Raw genomic sequence first — 19,761 nt, forward strand, 5'->3', positions numbered from 1 at the left:
CAAGCAATGTTCCTCTTTGTAAGAGCCATAATGGCTTTAGTTTTAAATGTGCAGGACTAGTTGGGGGCTCATTTTTTTGAACCATGAGCTATACCTTTGATTGGTATCAAATTGGTGTAAAAGAAAAGTTTTGATTACTTCTTGTTACTGGTATACCCCCCCCCCCCCCCCCCTTTTTCATTTATTATGTTTACTATTTGGGAACAATATTGTTATATTTATAATAGATTATAATTTATTCATTTATTATGTTTACTATTTGGGAACAATATTGTTATATTTATAATAGATCGGACAATTCCACACGCTATGATTCCAAATCTGTTAATTTTTTTTTTTACATAATTTTATTTGTATAAATGTAAAGGGGTTGATTAAAACCTTTATTGGGGGAATCTCTTAATTTTTTTTTTTTTTTTTTACTTTTTTTAAAATTAATTTTCAAAAGTCCCTCTAGGGGTCTTACATATGCAATCATTAGATTTCACAGGGTCTGACAGGACAGAGGTTAGTATTATACCCCTGTAGGGAAAGTGACCGGGAAACCCTCCATAGCTGCATGGGTCCAGATCAGTCAAGGACAAATACTTATCCTGTCAGTGTAGGACTGGGGTATCTTTGGCCCATCAGGAAATTTGATTCTAGGGGCCCACCCCACACATCATATACAGATATAAACAAATGCACATTACATATATGCTTAGATAATACAAACACTCATGCAACGTACACATAGACTCACATACATACTTCATATACACACAGATTTACCTCTGGTACAGGAAAGCACCAGGTACAGCTCACATTCTGTCAGATCTGTAGCTCCAGGAGCTGCTCCAAGGCCATACTGTGAAGGCTTCAACTTCTCTCCCTCCCCTCCTGTGTCCCAACTGCCAGCAGCAGCACATAGAGCAGATGGAGGCAGCCTGAGACGAGGAAGTGGGGGAGGGCCCCAGGGGAGAGGGACTGCACTGATCCTACACACTACATGCTGCTGTCGGTTACTCTGGTCACTTCCTGCCTATATATAAGATGAAACGCCAGGTCTATATGTCTATATAGAGACAGTGAGTTACCGGGTGACAGGCATGTGCAGCAGTGCTGGGGGATCATATGTCATCCTGGAGCTGCTAATCAAGAAGGCCTACTTTCTGCTCAGTGGCCCACCAAGGGGTAGGGCCCACTGGGGGAATTCCCCTGCTTCCTTGTGGGCCAGTCCAGGCCTGTATCCTGTCACTGACTTCCTTAAATGTCGCAATCACTATAGATCACTTTGTTTAAGGAGTTAATGACAGGCAACTGCATGATTGCGGCTGCCTGTCATTATCTTCGGCTCCTGGGACACTAATGTATATATACGTATAAACGTGTTCCTACTGCACACGGTATTGACAATAGAAAAGTATATATGCACATTGCTGATGTCAAGGGGGTTAAATACAGCATAAGTGAAGAAACCTGACAGGGAGTTTGTTCCATCATCATGGAGATCTAAGCACAGATCTTCTGTGGATGGCGCTGCTCACATCCTCCTTGTATAATTCCAGACAGGCTGGATAATGTTGCTATCAGAGCCCTGTAGGGGGTACATGATATACCTGGGTCCTACAGGTTTCTGCCATTTCTGAACTGATGACACTGCTGGCCATCTAATTTGGAAGAAAAAAAACAAGCATGAAGTGCTTCAACCTTCTGCACTAAGTTTCCTTGTATGACCACTGATTCTACAATCCTCAGGTTTGCCCTTTTCTTTATGCATCTTCATAAGAGCGTGAGCAACACATGCTGAAACCACAGTCTGCGGTGCTTAGCCATGGTGTATGACCAGTGACAACCTCTACAACCTCATCTTTGTAGCAGAGTTTGGCTGTTCCATTACCTGTTTGGTATAGTTGGTTGATCATAAGCCTGACTATAACCTTAAAAAAAGCCCTTGTGAAAGCGACCTAGAAGAACGGATACTGTTTAGAAGGAAAAGTGGGATCACACCAAATATTCATTTGATTTACTGTAGATTTCTCTTCTGTTCTTTCTTTTTGCATTTTATTTATTCATAATTATTAGTTTTCCACACCTACCTAAAACTTTTGAATATTACTATATACATTTTACACAGTTGACGGTATATACGAGCCACATCTAACTCTCTGCTAACCTAAATGATATTAAACCAGGGCAGAGATACATTCTATATTAAAAGAAAAACGAGCATCAGCCTCTATGGGCCCTAGGATGGCTGTCAGTCAGGATTTCCTCCCAGTATCTATTATCAAGATGAGGAGAATATTTTGCTTGGCAAATCTCTTTTTAATAAAGAAGAAAGTACGGTCACATTTGTATCTTGACACTTATATTGCTATGATTAGTACTGAAAACACATAATAAAAAGGAATTTTGGAGAAATCTAAGTTAAGCAAGAGCTACAGTATATATAAAGTTCAGACCCATTTATTCGGTTACACAGACCCATTGTTATTGTCTATGACTTGTGGTGAAAAAATAAAAAGACTATCGTAATTGGTCAACAGTAGAAATCTTAGTTGTAATTTTTTTAAATTTAAAAAAACAACAACAAGAGTTGTGATCACAAGCAGTTTTGCACTATACTCTTTATTTTTAAGTTATCTTTGTTTAAATCATATATATATATATATATATATATATATATATATATATATATATATACATTCCCTCCGTGACAATATTTGGTGTTTTCTCTGTTTGGAAAAAAAAAAGCAAAATACAGCAAATTCATCAGGACAGGTCTTCACCACATTCAGTAGCAGAGAATCCTGGGGGTACTTGCATTGTATGGTCAGCTCTCCTGCCACACAGCCCCAAAACCTCTGTAACCACATAGTTACATTATACTAACTAAATTGTTGCATAATAAAGAGCGTTGTTTCCTGGTAAGCATGCATTGTTAATATTATAATTAGCATGAGTTTATATTATCAGTCCAAATTAATAATTTATTAGCCCTCAGTTAGTATACAACCTGCATGATAAACAGGACTGTGTTTTGGTCTCTTTTTTTGAACAGAGAAAAGACCAAATATCAGCACTGAGGGAGCATCGACCGCAGTTTGACAGGAAGGGAAAGGGAAGGACATACAGTACATGGTTTCCAATACTCTAGAAACCATTGGCATCTGAGCTATACAGATGCATAGTAACACACTTCTTACACAAGGGGATAGCCAAGTTTTTTTTTTTTTCACTGTAGAAAATGTGCAAAGTAAATAAAAAGTTACATTTTGTAAGAATAATGTTTTGTGTAGAGTTATGTAAAAGTGGCATGGTGGCGCTATCGAATAGATTTCTTACAGCTCTGGGATCTGAGGACTTATTTTTACTGTTTAGTTCCACTACATAAGTTGAATGGTTTTATCACTTGGAAATAACACCAAGTAGTAGCATAGTTGCCTGGCTCTCTAGTAACACTGACAACCTTTACGAAGAGCACATCTGACTTTTAGCATCTGGCCAAAATCCCAGGCATATGTTTCCAATGAGGGATTATTTGCTATGCATTTTACATAGCATTGTTACATGAGACATTCTCTTTTTTCCATGTGTAAATCAAAGGAATGTTACAGGCACAACTGTTATTTGTGGCTTCATTTCCATCATTTTTATTACCGGCGGTGATGTTAGTTTGACTTCAGCGAGGTCTGTTTTGTAAATCAGATGTTGTCTTGAGATTTCTTGTATTGAGATGTAGAGCTTCAAACTTTGGGAATGTTGTTGTTGCTTTGTTTGGTCATTTACAGATGCAAGTAAGTTGTAACACAAGCTCAGACAGGAGCTAAGTAGTATTTATCATTTCCTAATAAAGCTTAAAGAGTCACTGTCGTATTTTTTTTTTTTTGCAGAAATCAATAGTCCAGACGATTTTAAGAAACTTTGTAATTGGGTTTATTAGCCAAATCTGCCATTATCTGCATGTAAAAAGCCTTTTCCCAGGTCCCCCCTCCTTCCTCTTTTTCATCCACTCTGAAAAATCTGAAAATTGTGACTTGTTGCAGGAGACGTCCCCTGTCTGCTCTAGGGAGAGGGGAGGGGGGAGGAGGAAGGAGGGAGTTAGCCGGCAGCAGAGAGCAGATAACAGAGGATTACAGGCACGGAGCTGGGTGACAGCTGTAATCAGAGCTCAGACAGGTCACTGGTGATGGTCAGTAGAGATATCCCGTGAGGGATTTGTAGATTAACTCTTTGTTGTCCTGTTTTGGTCTTTTCTTTAGCTCTCTCCATAGGAGAACAATGAAGACAGGGGGGAGAGCTTCAAACTGCTTTTTCATGATAAAAATGCATTTTTCGGATAATAAACCCAATTACAAAGTTTCTTAAAATCGCCTGGACTATTGATTTCTGCAAAAAAAAAATTCACGACAGTGACACTTTAAGGTTGCGTTCACACCTACAGGATCCGCAGCAGATCTGCAGCAGATTTGATGGTGCAGATTTGATGCTGTGTTCACTTATTTAGGTGAAATCTGCTGCGGATCTGCCGCGGATCCGCAGCAGAAAACCGGTCCGGTACGTGTGAACGTACCCTAAAACACTATTATAACACATGTAGATTTTGGAAACCTGAATATTTTAGGTTTGGATGTTTTATCCAATGCGCAAATATTATAATATTAGAGCAAAGTTTTTAAAAAAATTATTTCCCCAAATTTCATAAATATATCCTGTATTATAATCCAGAGCTTTATTTACAAGTTCTATATAATAATGTGTAATAATTAGAGATGAGCGAACCGGATGGAGCCAATGACTATATCCATGTTTTCCACATAGCCTTTGGGCTTTATCCAACTTCAGCAGCCACCGCTAATCAAATGCTAAAAGTTCGGGTTCGGATGGACTCGAGTATGCTCGAGGTTCGCTCATCTCTAGTAATAATAATAAAAACTATAATGTCTTCACGAAAGTTGTTATGGGTTTGAATGCAGACATCATGATACCATATTTACAGAGGAATGCATTGAAGACTGAGGATGATGATTTATCAAGTGTATTGTCAGGGCCATCAGTCATGTGACTCTGTAAGGGTGCTATTACACGGCTCGATTATTTACTGAGCAATTACACAGGCCGATTGGTCAGCAAGGGCTGCACAGATGTCCGTTCAGCCCTTGCCTTTTACACTTAAGTATAATAAAGTATTAACTTATCTTACCACGTTCCCTTGTGTCCTCGAAGGACTTCCCCAGTGTCTGCAACTCTGCTTCCTGTTCCGGTCTCTAAGCTGACCGGACCGCCGTCCAGTCAGCCAGTTACTGGCCGAGGCAGGCTACAGCCTGTCTGTGCAGGGACTGGAACAGGAGGCAGAGCTGCAGACAGCAGGGAAAGTAGTAAGGCAAGTTAATACTTTATTATTTTACACAACAATCATCAGCCGTCAGCCTTGCATCGCTATTACACATAGCGAACCACGCCCGACAACTGATAATTTTAGGTCTAGACCGAAAGAAACAATCAGACGATCATTGTTTCATCGGCTGATTGTACTTCCTATTTCATGGAGCGATAATCGGCCAAATCGGCCTCATTTGGACGATTATCGCTTCATGTAATAGGGCCCTTTATATAGTGCTAGCAGTACAGGATGATACAGTCAGCTACAAATACAAGGCAATATACTAACACTGTCAGTATTGATTCAATACATTATAAGTAATGGCATTTCCTATTGACAGTGGGAATAAGACTCAGTTATCAATTTATTTATACATTTTTAGGGAACAACTTTGTGCTTCTCCACAAGTAATATAACAAAAAAAAAAAAAGTTAAACTAGCGCAACCAGGATTGTCTTACAAGAGGTAAAGTCACCAATGTAGTAATGTCTTTCATTCTCTTGTTCCTTATAGGTAGAGAGCTGGGTACTAATTGGATTAGCGGACACTCTAGTCAAAAAGCAAGAATTCTGAAATAGCTGTTGACTTTTTCTTAGTTTCCCTCCTTCTTGATGAAATCTAATTTGCATATCAATTTTCCCATGGAGCATTACTTAAAACAAGTCTCCATAACTAGTGTTGAGATCTATCAAAATGGAGTTTGATTTTCTGTGGCTCGAGAAGTTGGATGTCGTTGTATCCATATTTTCCTGGCAGCCATCTTCTGCAGCTGTGGGGAATGAAACACTGAGTATTTGGGTTTGAATAGTTTTGCCAAAACCTGAATCAGTACCCTCCATTTCTAATACTAATTTCAATCAATTTCCATGTGTGTACTGTTTATTTGCAGTCACACATATTTTGACTCAGGCAAAAAATAGTATATACAGTGGTCCCTCAACATACAATATAATTTGGTTCCAGGACGACCATTGTATGTTGAGGCCAAAAATCTATAGAAAACTGGTAATTGGTTCTAAATCCACCAAAATGAGAAAAAAAAGAAAATTTAAAGGAAAATAAGCAGCAAACTAATATGGATACAGTAAGTCCATACATACAACAGCTATTTTTTTTTATATGTTCTGCAGATCTGGACTGTCTGTACAGCATTGTATTTCGAGTCTGGTCTCAAGTTACGATGCTCCAAAAAGGAACATTGCACAGTATGTTGAAAATAATGTATCTTGAGGCCATTGTAAGTTGAGGGATCGCTGTACTTGGAAATAGAGTGAACATAATCAATAGTAGACTAAGTTTGGTCCAATGAACTCAATAGACCTGCCATGGTATGGTATATATGGGCATATCATTGCCAACATATTCCCTGAATGTGGACTATTTTTCATAAGTGACCATAGCCTAAAAAAATATGCTTCAAAATTTGTATTTAATAGTAGTTCAAGTAGTAAGTAAATTAGATTTGTCAGCAAAGCCGCCACATCTAGAGAGTCTAGAAAAAAAATCTTTTAAAAAGTCTAGAATTTATTTTTGCTAAAATTTGATATTGGAATCAATACTTAACTATATCATCCAATTTTATGGTATATACGAGATATTATAGCATACAGAAATGTATTAAGCCATTGTGAAGCTATTTTGGACCAGTCAACCATGTCCTCACATAAGATTGGTCTGTCATCTTGCGTCACAATAGGCCGTATTATTCTGCTCAATGATGAATTATAACTGTTCACTTTGATAGATTATATGTTTTATGGTGTCATGATTGGGTCATGTAGCCAAAGGGCAGACATTTCTGACGTCAAAAAGATATCAGTTTTTGTAAAGGCGAAATAAATCGGGGATGTGTTATCTGGAGGAATTCTACGCTCATCTGGGGATTTACTTGTCTATACAACCTGAAGCATCGAAAAATGTTTTCACTGGCAAAATTGCACATTATAAATGATAATGTTCTGAATAAATGGTCTGTGTGATCCCGTTGCTTTTTGCACTGCATAGTGATGAATGAAGGTCATGCTATTTTCATTATCGTGTATTGAAATGGAATCGGATAGATAATTGCAGATCTGCGCTCTTTTGGCTGTGCGGCTGCAACGTTCCTGATGTAATTTGACGTCCGCTGTCATGCAGTATGTTTTGTTTCATTTTGCGGGTAACAAGATGACGCTCGACAGTAATATGTTTATCTCAAACAGCAAAACAAAAAAGATAGAAAATAACCCTAATTATAGCTGCTTTGCTAGTCTAGTATAGATAAGATACTGTTATAATCCAAGCCTTTAGGATGATGCCATATCTAATTATTAGGTGTAAACAGACAAGTGGTGGTGGTGGGGCGATATAATGAAAACGGGCCTTTCCTAAACTTGTTGGTCCACCTATACCCTTGCACTGCCATTGAACAGAGAATAAAGGCTTAACAGACCCTTTACAAACTTAAATTGAGTTAGAAGTACCAAAATGATGCCCAAGTGGTTGGAAGTATTGGTTAAAAAGTGACTCTGTACCCACAATCTGTCCCCCCCCCCCAAACCACTTGTACCTTCAGATAGCTGCTTTTAATCCAAGATCTGTCCTGGGGTCCGTTCGGCAGGTAATGCAGTTATTGTCCTAAAAAACAACTTTTAAACTTGCAGCCCTGTGCCAAATGGCCATTGCCTAGACTATCTGTGCCCTAACTTTGCACCGCCTCTCCGTCCCTCCTCCCTGCCCTCCTCACCATAAGGTATGCTCTAGCCAGGTATTCTCCTATTCCTCACTGCACAGGTGCCTTAATGATCCAGCCCATGTGTCGTGCTGACACAGGTGATGAATAGTAGAAAATCTGCCTGGGGCATTTCTTATGATGAGTAGGGTGGGGAGGGGGGACAGAGGGGTTGTGCCAGCCTAATGCACACACACACTCTAGGCCACGGCCATTGGGCACGGGGCTGCAAGTTTAAAGGTTGATTTTTAGGACAATAACTCCTTCACCTGCCGAACAGACTCCAGGACAGATCTTGGATTAAAAGCAGATATTTGAAGGTACAATCCGTTCTGGGGGGGACAGATTGTGGGTACAGAGTCGCTTTCAGGTCTTGCTTGTCTATGCTACTCTACTATTACTAGTATTGATATAACAAATCCCAGAAGAGGCAGCACTCCAATTTCAAGTGGAAAGAAAGATGATTTTTATTCACTCATTAATGTGCAACGTTTCGATCTCCCAATTACATCTTTTTCAAGTTTGAAAAAGATCTCATTGGGAGATCGAAATGTTGCTTTTTAATGGGTGATTAAAAATTATTATTATTATTATTATTATTATTATTATTATTATTATTATTATTATTATTATTTTCACTTGAAATTGGAGTGCCACCTCTTTGTTGTACCACTTTGAAAGTCTGGAGTCCGACTGCCTGAGGTTGAGCACCCACCATAGCTACAGTGCCGCACTGTGCAGCACACACTTGTGTCTAGTATTGATACTGTATAAGGTGTGTTCTTACTGTAGTGTATGTTTAACATAAGAACTAGCATTCAGATCTATATGTTAAAGGGGTTATCCCAAGATCAAAAGTTACGCCCTATCCATAGAGTAGAAGATAGCAGCTGGTGGGGGGACTGACTGGTAGGACTCTAATTCCAAAAACTGAGCTAGTTGTCCCCAATTAATGGAGTGGAAGCCAGTACTCCACATATTCTCTATGTGGCTTCCGAGCATTGCTAGTTTTTGCCAGTGTCTGGAAGCCCCATAGAGAACGAGTAAAGCTAATTGGTTTAGGTATTGTGCTACCACTGCATATGTCCTAGGAAAGATCTGGATTGAGCTCATTTTTGCCCCGAATAAGTGGAGGGGTAGCCCACATATGCAGCCAGCATGTCATTTATTTACTATAGAGCTTTTGAACATGGCTGAGTACTTAACTTGGCAATGTCAGAAAGCTCCATAGAGAATTTTAAAAAAAATGCTAATTGTGTGTGCTGACACTTTTTATTTGGGGGACATTGGATTTCCATTCTGAGGATTGGTGGGACTCCATATATTATCTTTTACCAGACAGTAGTCAAAAGGGTATCTTACCTCTAGAGTTTTAACACCCAACACTGGTCAAACGTTACACCATAAGGGCCCTTGCACAGTACGGAAATCACGCAGATAATTTCGCAGATTCCGTGACTTCCGTGCTTGCACATAGCCTGATGACCCTTCTTTACTTATGTTCACTGTTCTTTGGATCATTTTCTTATTGTATATACCATGTAATATGAACAATATTGAACGATTTTTCCATTATAAAATGTTTACCTTAAATTGAAGTAAATCAACAATTTTTTCTTTATAATTTTAGGACCCCAAACTGAAGGAGCAGCTGGAAGTTGGGAACTTTGGAGGTCGATTAGAATATCGAATGTTTACCATCGTCTATGGGCCAGACTTGACTAACATTTCATATCTGAATTTAGTAGCATTTCAAGAAGAAATTGCAAAGGTGGGTTGTGTTCACTATTCTAGTTTTTTTTGGTTATTGATTACAAAATATAGGTTTTGTTCTAATAAAAAATAAAAAAACATGGTGAGTCATGAAGCACAAAAACTCACATATACTGATTCAACCGTGATAGATAAGAGTATATATTCTTACACAGCACAGGCAAGCATTCTGGGAATTTTTTTCTTTAACGTCAATGCTTAGATTTAGGGCATGGCTTACATTCTATTAATAAATAGCTGAAACAAAACATAATCATAAACATCAATTAAGTTCAAGAAACTATAAAAATGTGATAATAATAGTGGAGGTATCACATGGGGCATAGGGCCAGAGGCATATCTTGAAGCTCCTTTTAAAAACACAAGGACCCATCAATCATCATGTGTCATTTATAGTACTGATAATGAGAAGAGCTATTGGATCCCCTCAGGTAACAGGCCCCAGGGGTTTCTCTACATCCTCTATAGTTACACCGCTGCATGCTGTTTCCTCAAGATGGGGCTATAACATAGTGAACCAATACATCAAAACCTTATAGAGTGGTATCTCGGCTGTCAAACTGCTAAGCACTCAAACAATTCCTTTCTCAATATTTTCAAGGATGGTTTTTCTTTAGAACTCACTTGCTTGGTTCTCAAACTGTTTTTCAGCTCCCCATAGTTACACGGTTAGCGTGGTTGAAAAAAACGACATGTCCATGGATGGATAAATTCTATAATCTATATATTATTACTACTTATGAGGGGAAAAAACTGCTCGGTTCTCAACCAGCCTACCAGAACAGATTGTGGTTGAGAACAGATTTACTTCTGTACTGGGTTCACACATAGTATTTTGGTCAGAAGTGGGTTCAAATCCTTTAATTATAGTTTTTCTTTGTTTCTTTACGAGTGTCAGTTGTAATATATAGCCATTACCCACTGCATATAGAGCAGATTCCTCTAACCCATCCATATACAATGACCTGACCTTAAAACACATATGAAGATAAGGGGATAATACAGTATATGCAAAGCAGGCCTCCAGCACCACCTATTGGAGGTAGCATTCCCCTTCAAGCCAGTACTTGTGGTCCATTAAGAATCCTAAGAACATGACTGGGGATTTAATAAGCCAACTTTATGGAGATTTTTAGGCCAGTCATGCTCCAGTGAGAATCCTGGGGAGAAGGATATGTACAGCAGCTCTTTTGCGCCACCTTTTGGTGGTAGCTTTCCCATCACCAATCTTTGTGCCCCTTAAATCCTCCCTAATCACATAGTGGGCCATTTCTCAGGTGAAGATAATTAAAAAATGCTAATTGTAACATTTAGAAGAAAATATTTTTGTAGACATTCAGAACTCAGTTTTCCATTTATGAACATACTGAGGAAGGAACACCTTTGAGGTATGAGCTGTTTTTGCATACAGTATGATGTCTGATTTGTTAATCAAGTTATAATCCTGAGTGACTTAGTGTGACATTTACGTCTTTCTTGATGGCTTTTTCCCCATGGTGACATGCAGATTTATAGTAATTAAGTCTGTCAAGGAATAACGGGCCTGTGGGAATCTGCAGTACATGTTTATGAACAACACAACAGACGCTCGCTCCAATGTTTACATTGTATTTCCACATACACGATTATAACCTGCAGTATATATGTTTATGAACATTAATAGTGATGAATTGGGACTGGCCCATCATTATGTATATGGATTTATTAATATTAATATGTATAAAGATGTTAAGTAATGTATGAAATGTATAGAACCACTGCAGTGGAGAGGTTATTGAATATTAGGATGCAGGAAGGACTGCAATCCATCCTATAAAGTTGTGCCACTCTGTGTATGTGTATTTCAGTCTTAGGCTAGGTTCACACTACTTAAATTCTATACTAATAATGGCAATTGTTGCAATGGCCATGATTGGTACGGAACCTACAATGTGCTACAGGCCTAGGGAATCCAGGCCAGAGTGTATACACAGGGTATAAACTCCGGCCGGGATCCCTAGCGGTAACGTAGAAAACTGTCAGTTTTCATGTCAGTCATGTCAGTTTTCTGCAAAACCTGCAAACCCTGTCAGTGCACGCTCCATGGTGTGCAATGGGAAGTTTTGATGTGGGCGTGCACGGATGCGCCCGCATCAGAACTCTGTGGCGCTAAAGATCATTCGGCCGGTACTGCAGTCCCGGCCAGGTTGATCTTTTCTGAGGCAGGTTCATGGAACGGCCGGTCTCATACTAAGTGTGCACATAGCCTTAGTTAATATAGTATAATAATTGTGTAGAACTATATAAGTCGAACTGCAGTGTATGGCTTTGTTTAGAGAAAATTAGTTTCTTGAGGTTCGCGAAAATTTGCACAAATTCTTGAATATTTTTATATCTTGAAAAAATTTTTTTTATCATAACAGGCAAAATAAAGTAGTAACTATAAAGGGAGCCATAACATATACCTGTTTAGCACTGAAAGCGCTTTTTTCACCTTGTGTTTGAAAGGCCAAAACACTTTCATTTTTCTAACTACAGACCTATTTGAAGCCTTATTTTTAAAGCTTTATAATGACCTGCTTATTTTTTTTCCATAAAATATACAGGACTATATAATATATATTTTGGCGGTGAAATGGAGAAAAAAAAAAGGCTATTTGGTTTGGGCGTATATTTTACACCATTTGCCATGTGGTAAAACTGACATGTTATCTATATTCATGTTAATATAATTGCAAAAATACCAAATTTATATACTCTTTTTTTATTTTTATTTTATTTTACTACTTTTACAAAATGTACATGTAAAAAAAAGGCCTTAAATCGTTCTATTCTGTCTTCTCTACTTTATCTTTCAGTCTGTAGGGCTGGGTAAGCAATTTTGCATTTTGGTGTTTTTTTTTTGCACTTGCGCCATTTACTGTGTGAGAACAGGAATGTGATATTTTAATAGTTCAGGTGATTCCACACAAAAATATCAAATGTGTTTGTTTCTTTTGTTTATTTGATTATTTATATTTTAAATAGGAAAAAAGGGGATCATTTAAACTTTTATTATGGGATGAATTTATTTCTATTTTCAAAACATTTTTAATACACTTTTGTAGTCTCCCTAAGGGACTTCTATGACCAGAACATTGATTTCTCATAGAGATCAATGGAGTACCTTTGTACTGCATTGATCCATCATATCGGCACTCGTAGACACAGGCTGAAGCAAATACTAAGGTCAGGCAGCCCAGAACCTTGCATAGAGTAGCCGATCTGGACCATTACACCATCAATGAGGTATGTATAGGCCATTTGAATGCATCTGTCAGTTTTGACAGCAGCATGTAAATGGTTAAATAGGCAACATGGATTATTGCGCCAGCTATTAGCAACACCCCCCAACTGTTTAAAGCAGGCGGGAGGCACCATGTATAGAGAAAGCTTGAGTCCTTACCCCACTATATACTATGTTGAAGGCATCAGGATGAGCATGCTTGTTCTGTATCATCAACTGGTTAGAGGTGTTTTCTGTTGCAAGAAATAAAGTATTTATCCTTCCAGTTCTAGATATTCACATGGCTTAAAAGATACCGGCGATTGTATCAGGGACACAAATAAGGTTAAAAGCTAAGTTAATGATAAATTGAAAAGCTATGTCACAGTTATAACCTCATACGGGGCAAAAATAATAGTATGACGTTAGCTGATTGTTATTTGGTATTTGACTATTGGATACATTTACTGAGCTCTGGTACATGTAATGTGACTACTTTCATTTTTACAGTTCCATATAACTTTAACTCGATGGAAATGTTCCTATAATACAAGTTCAGTCCCTATTCTAATTTATTATTAAACTTGAATGAGTTAAAATAGATTTCTAGGACAGCTCGATATTGTGCCGCACCAGCCACCCGGATGTCATATTGTTGAACCTGACGTCTTCTAGTGTGACATACGCCATCAAATATGATTAGGATCAGTGTCTGACATTAGGAGGTAACGTTCCAGTTACTCATCAAATTGTTGTAAGATTGTCGAATAGACAGATCTGTCTCTCATGCTCAACTCGAAAGAATCTGAAATGTAAGAGTAATGGATAAGTATGACTCGAAATTATAGTCAGCGACTTTTCCCTGGGAAATTGCAGAAAAAGTGCACTTAGCTCAGTAGACTGGTATATAGTGCGGGTTATTTTCAGTGAGATTGTTTGAACTTTCTCTGCATTTTACTTGAGCAATTCGACTATTATGGGTTTTTCTTTTGCCTTTTGGATTTCATTATATGTAGATTTGATAACACCTGAGGTTATAATACGCTGAGCTTTTTTCTATCTGAGGCAAAAGTTCATCTGGAAGAGATGAGCAAACTTACAGTGGACGACAGTTATTATAGGTGTATAGGCACCTAAAGCCCACTCGCCTCTGTTCCTGAACTAGATGTTGGATGGACCATGGTTCATTCACTTGCCTCCTGATCCACACTTCCCACAATCAGTTACTGGCGTTCTTATGCATACTTCTAGTTCCATCCAACCTGATTTCTTCCTACATGTACAGTTGTCACTGTAGGGGTCCTATTCCACGGGCCGATGGGGGCCCGATCAATAATGTATACGAGCGCTGATCTGCTAGATCGGCGCTCGTTTACTGGGCCCATTCCACTGCCCAATAATCATTTAGCGAGGGCTGCAGGGACATCGTTACCAATGTCCTTGCAGCCCTTGTTTAAACACCATACATTACCTAAACATGTTGCAGGGCTTCTCCTGCGCTCCTCCTTCCTCTCAGTCCAGCGTGCAGCAGCAGCTTCGATGTGGCCTGTCTGAGCTGACAGACTGCTCAGCCAATCACTGGCCGCGGTGGTCCTGGCCAGTGATTGGCTGAGCGCGGGACCGGGAGGAAGAAGGAGAGCAGGAGAAGACCTACAACATGTGAAGGTAATGTATGGTGCTTTTGAGATCGCCGGTCGCCCGCCGCGCATTGCTATTCCACGCAGCGATGCGCGGTGGGTGCCCGCTGATTTTAAGTTTGAACCTAAACAAACGATCAGCCGATGACACGATCATTGGCTGATCTTTGTCTCTATTTAACGGAGCAATAATACGATTATCGCTCCGTGGAATAGGCCCCTAAGTCAGTTTGAATTCCCCCTGGGCTCTTTTACACAGGCAGCTTCAAATATGCAGTCAGACGGATAATAAATGTTTACGCATTCATTGGCTGATCACTGGGCCTATTACACAGGACAATACTGGCCCATTTGGCTAATAATCGCTTCTTGTAATAGGGCTTGCAGTGCCTTTTCTGAGAGGTAGCTTGCTTCAACAGTAAGGGCCCTATTACTCAGAGCAATAATCTGCCCAATCAGGACAACAATTATCTGATGAAAATGATCATAGGCTGATCGGGTCTTTTGGTCCCACCTAAAAATCATTGGCCGCTGACCATGCATCGCTATGTGTAATGGATCACTGATGGCTGTGTAAAAAGAAATATCAAACTTAATACATACCTCTCCACGTTCCTCGGCTTTATTCTCGCTTCATTGCTGCTGAAGCTTCTACACCGGTCTTTGAAGTGACAGGCCGCTCAGCCAATCACTGACTGTGGTGCTGTCCCATCTCAGCCAGTGATTGGCAGAGCAGCCTGTCACTTCAGCAAGAAAAACAATGTGGAGCATGGACAGGTATATAGGACGCTTATTATTTTACAAAGGGGTATTCCAGGAAGGAAAAATCAACTTTTCCTCTATTCACAGGATAGGAAAAAAGTAGGAGATTGTGTGGGGATCTGACCTCTGTACCCCCGCCGTATTGGGCCCCCAGCCCATGGGTACAGCATATGACCCGCAGCTCTATTCATTCCTATGGAGCCGACAGAAAGAAGTGAGTACTGTACATCGCCCTACCGGCGCACTCGGCTCTTTCTGTCACTCCATTGGAATGAATACAGAAGCCGTGTCCCCGGAGATCAGCGGAGGTGCAGAGGTCAGACCCCCTGTGATCTCCTACTTTTCTTCTATTCTGTGAAGAGGGGAAAAGTTGATCTTCTTGGAATACCCCTATGAGTCAAGGGCAGCATGGAAATCGTTAATGATATATATATGACGTCTATTGAGCCGTGTAATAGGCTCAGTAAAGGCTCTATTACGCAAAACGATTATCGTCCGTATGTGGCCATTATCGGCCGTTACGGATGGTAATCGTCTTGTGTAATAGAAGGCAACCATCAGTCGACATGAACGATGTCGGCTGATCGCTGTAGTCGTTTGTCTTTCAATATGTTCAATATAGCAATGATCTGCTGCCGTTGCTCCGTGGAGTAGGGTGGCGGCAGCAGAAGGCTGCTATCTGTTATGGGCTGCCTAGATGATCTAGCAATCACCCATGAAGCCCCCCCGCAGCTCCCCGTGGCCCCCCCTTTACTCACCCGTGGGGAACAACGCTAACAGTGCTCCTTTGCTCCTCTCAGTTGCCCTGGGTAATAGGGGCTTTAGCAAGCGCCGATATAGCAGATTGGCACCCACTTTTCCGGAATATCAGGCCGTGTAATACAGCCCAAACCCTGCAGGTAGTTATGCCCTACACTTTTTTTCTGTTCTATAGTTAAACATAGAGAAAACAGGAAGAACACAACAAAACAATTAGCTTCCTGCATTTTATTTTTTATTTGCTCATGAGTTACAATAAGTACTATTCCTTTTAAATGTGTATTTTAAGCTAGATAATAGAAGATTAGCTACCCTGGAAAAGGGAAATAACTTCCCTGTACGCCAACAATCATTAACGCAGACTCAGTCATTGTGCCAAGTCTTCAGCTGATTATTCAATTCATTACCCCTGTTTACATTGGGAATTTCACATATTTGTTATAGTAAATGTTTGCTATTTAGTTTCTAAATTGCCCGTGTACGAAATTGAAACTCTTTTACGAAAGTCTTTTTGCGATGATTAATGTCTTCCTGCGTGACAGAGCAGCTTGGGTTGCAGCGTACCTGTCTTCTCGCAGCTCCTCTTATTAGGACTCCGGCTGTCTGCACTCTTTACCAGAGTCCGTATTGAGGAGGACATAAATTTGAATTACTGAACCAGTTAGAGGAGAATGGAGACATAATTTGTGGCTTTCTCATTATTAAAATGACTCTGCTTTCTTGGAATTGCATTTCCCAGCTGGAAGATGGAAGGTCTAATAAACAGAGTGAGAAATTTTCCTCTTGGAAATGGGAGCTGTAGTTTGGTGCAATAAATCCCTGGCTTTTCCTTTCACGTCAGATTAGTTTGTGTGCACGTTATCATGGTTCATATTGGTTGTAATGATATCTATCACCGACGTTTCTCATTCAATTACTTCCCAGCTTTTATTTCTAAATTAAAAACAGCAGATTTGGTATGCCCAGTCACAAGCCTGAAACTGTTCCAGACCGGGACATGTCCTGATTCCACAGTTCTGTTTTTCTATCACTTAAAGGGGAACTATCAGCACTTTAGATGAATCTAACCTGCTGATAGCCCCATATAATGCTGGGGACAATGAGGAGTAAGATATGTGTCTTATCTTCCTCCTCAGTGGTCCCGGGCTGTTAGAAGGAGTAAACTCCACTCTGGAGCACCCTTAGGAGCACTTCTGCGTCATCCAGCCTGCCGCCTCCATTCCGGCGCTCCTAATGGTGCATTGGAGCAGTGTTTACCCTGACTAGCAGTTTGGGATCAGTCATCTCTGCATCCCCTGTGGTTACATCTAAGTCTGTCCCTTAGCTCACACTAAAGAGTCCTGTGTATTTCCATGAAAAGCAACGTAAGTCTGTCTCTTCTGACTCCTACTAGTTATAGTTTTCTCTTTGTTATCTCACATAAACAGGGGACAGACAAGGGAAGTGAGAGTCAGGAAAGGTTTATAACTCTGCATTTAATCACTGCATGGACTCTACTACTATATCACTGCACTCCTGGCTTCCTAGATGCACTGCAGAAAATATCTCATCATACATAGGGGGCTATATAAAGCTTTTAAGATGGCGGAGCCTCATGGAGTGGGGAGGAGTCTGACATCTGCCCAGAAGGATGCAAAGCTATAGTTCACTGGAAATCCTCCTCATAAGAAAAGTAAGATTCAAACTGGCTATAAGACTAGAGTCATATGATATAACTGATCATAAAGAAAGGGTTTAATACATAGGAATTAAATAATTACACTGGTATAATATTGTCGATAAATTTGCATTATATGTTGAAATAATCCAATATCTGTCCTGGGAACCGTTCGGCAGGTGATGCAGTTATTGTCATTGAAAACAACTTTTAAACTTGCAGCCATGTGTCAAATTGGCGTGGTCTAGAGTGCATGTGCCCTAGGCTTGTGACGTCTCTCTGCCTGACCTTTCCATCCTCCTCATCATTAGGTATGCCCCAGGCAGGATTTCTCCTAATTGTCACCTGTCTGAACACTGCACATGTGCATATTTTTTAATATGTTATTACTTATGGAAAGTTATACAAATTCCTAATGTACATTAATTATGGGAAATTCACATAAAGGGCTATTTCCCTTTAATTAGTAGATTATGGAGTGTTGACATTCTCTCAAAATTCGTGATGTCACGAATCAGGTGTAATTCCTATGGAGTGTCCAGCAGGGGGCGCACTATATATAGAAGTCTATGGACTGTTTTGTGCCAATAGGACTGTATGTAAGTAATGGAGTGTTAGGTTACTGTACATTTGGCTTTATTGATTACGTTTATGGAATACTTTGGGGAGCAAGTGTCCTTGTTTCACAAAGTATTCCATAAACGTGGACGACACTGAGCAGGGAGGGAGAGAGGTGCCCCTGCATCTAACTACCTCCCCCCTCTCTCCTTGCTCGGTGCTGCTGCCACATATACACTGTACTACTCCTCCCATCATCTGCTCATAGTATGAGCAGATGATGGAGGAGTAGTACCAGGGCCTATCCCCATCATCAGCACCCCCCCCCCCCAGCCTGGTCCTGATAATGTAAGGGGACATGCTGCTGCAGTTAGGCCCTGGTTCTACTCCCCAATCATCTGCTCATACTATGAGCACATGATGGGAGTAGTAATACAGTGTAAGTGGAGGTGGCAGTAGGGCTGGGGGGATGCTGGTGATGGGGATCATCCCTGGTACTACTCCCCCATCATCTGCTCATACTATGAGCAGATGATGGGAGTAGTAGTACAGTGTATATGTGGCAGCAGCTCCCTCCCTGCTCAGTGCCATCCACGTTTATGGAATACTTTGGGGATCAAGTACACTTGCTCCCCAAAGTATTACATAAGCTTAATCAATAAAGCATAGTGTACAGTAACCTAACACTTCATTACTTATGTGACGTCTTGAATTTTAAGAGAATTTCAACACTCCATGATCTACTAAATCAAGGGAAATAGTCCTATATATGCATTTCCCATAATTAATGTACATTAGGAATTTGTATACTATGAGCAGATGGGAGTAGTAGTACAGTGTATATGTGGCAGCAGCACCGAGCAGGGAGGGAGGGGGGAGGTAGTTAGATGCCCTGCACCTCTCTCCCTCCCTGCTCAGTGCCGTCCACGTTTATGGAATACTTTGGGGGGCAAGTACACTTGCTCCCCAAAGTATTACATAAGCTTAATCAATTAAGCATAGTGTACAGTAACCTAACACTCCATTACTTATGTGACGTCTTGAATTTTAAGAGAATTTCAACACTCCATGAGCTACTAAATCAAGGGAAATAGCCCTATATGTGCATTTCCCATAATTAATGTACATTAGGAATTTGTAGAACTTTCCATAAGTAATAACATATTAAAAAAATACTTTTGGCCAGAGTTCTCCTTTAAAGGACCAACACATGTGCAGTGTTCAGACAAGTGATGAATAAGAGAAATCCTGCCTGGGGCATTCCTAATGTCGAAGAGGTTGGGGGGGGGGGGGAGG

General features: G+C 40.1%; 1 protein-coding gene across 2 annotated transcripts in view; it reads left to right on the forward strand.

Annotated features, from left to right (window-relative positions):
- PLCB1 (phospholipase C beta 1) overlaps window positions 1-19,761 on the forward strand; it is a 510,352-nt gene that overhangs the window by 285,374 nt on the left and 205,217 nt on the right. For both annotated transcript variants that reach the window (XM_069955509.1, XM_069955510.1), the window contains one exon: window positions 9,706-9,846. In XM_069955509.1, coding sequence (XP_069811610.1) covers window positions 9,706-9,846 — 141 coding nt within the window. The remainder of the gene's footprint in view (window positions 1-9,705; window positions 9,847-19,761) is intronic.

The sequence above is a fragment of the Dendropsophus ebraccatus genome, chromosome 15, assembly GCF_027789765.1.
Source record: "Dendropsophus ebraccatus isolate aDenEbr1 chromosome 15, aDenEbr1.pat, whole genome shotgun sequence".
Classification (NCBI taxonomy): domain Eukaryota; kingdom Metazoa; phylum Chordata; class Amphibia; order Anura; family Hylidae; genus Dendropsophus; species Dendropsophus ebraccatus.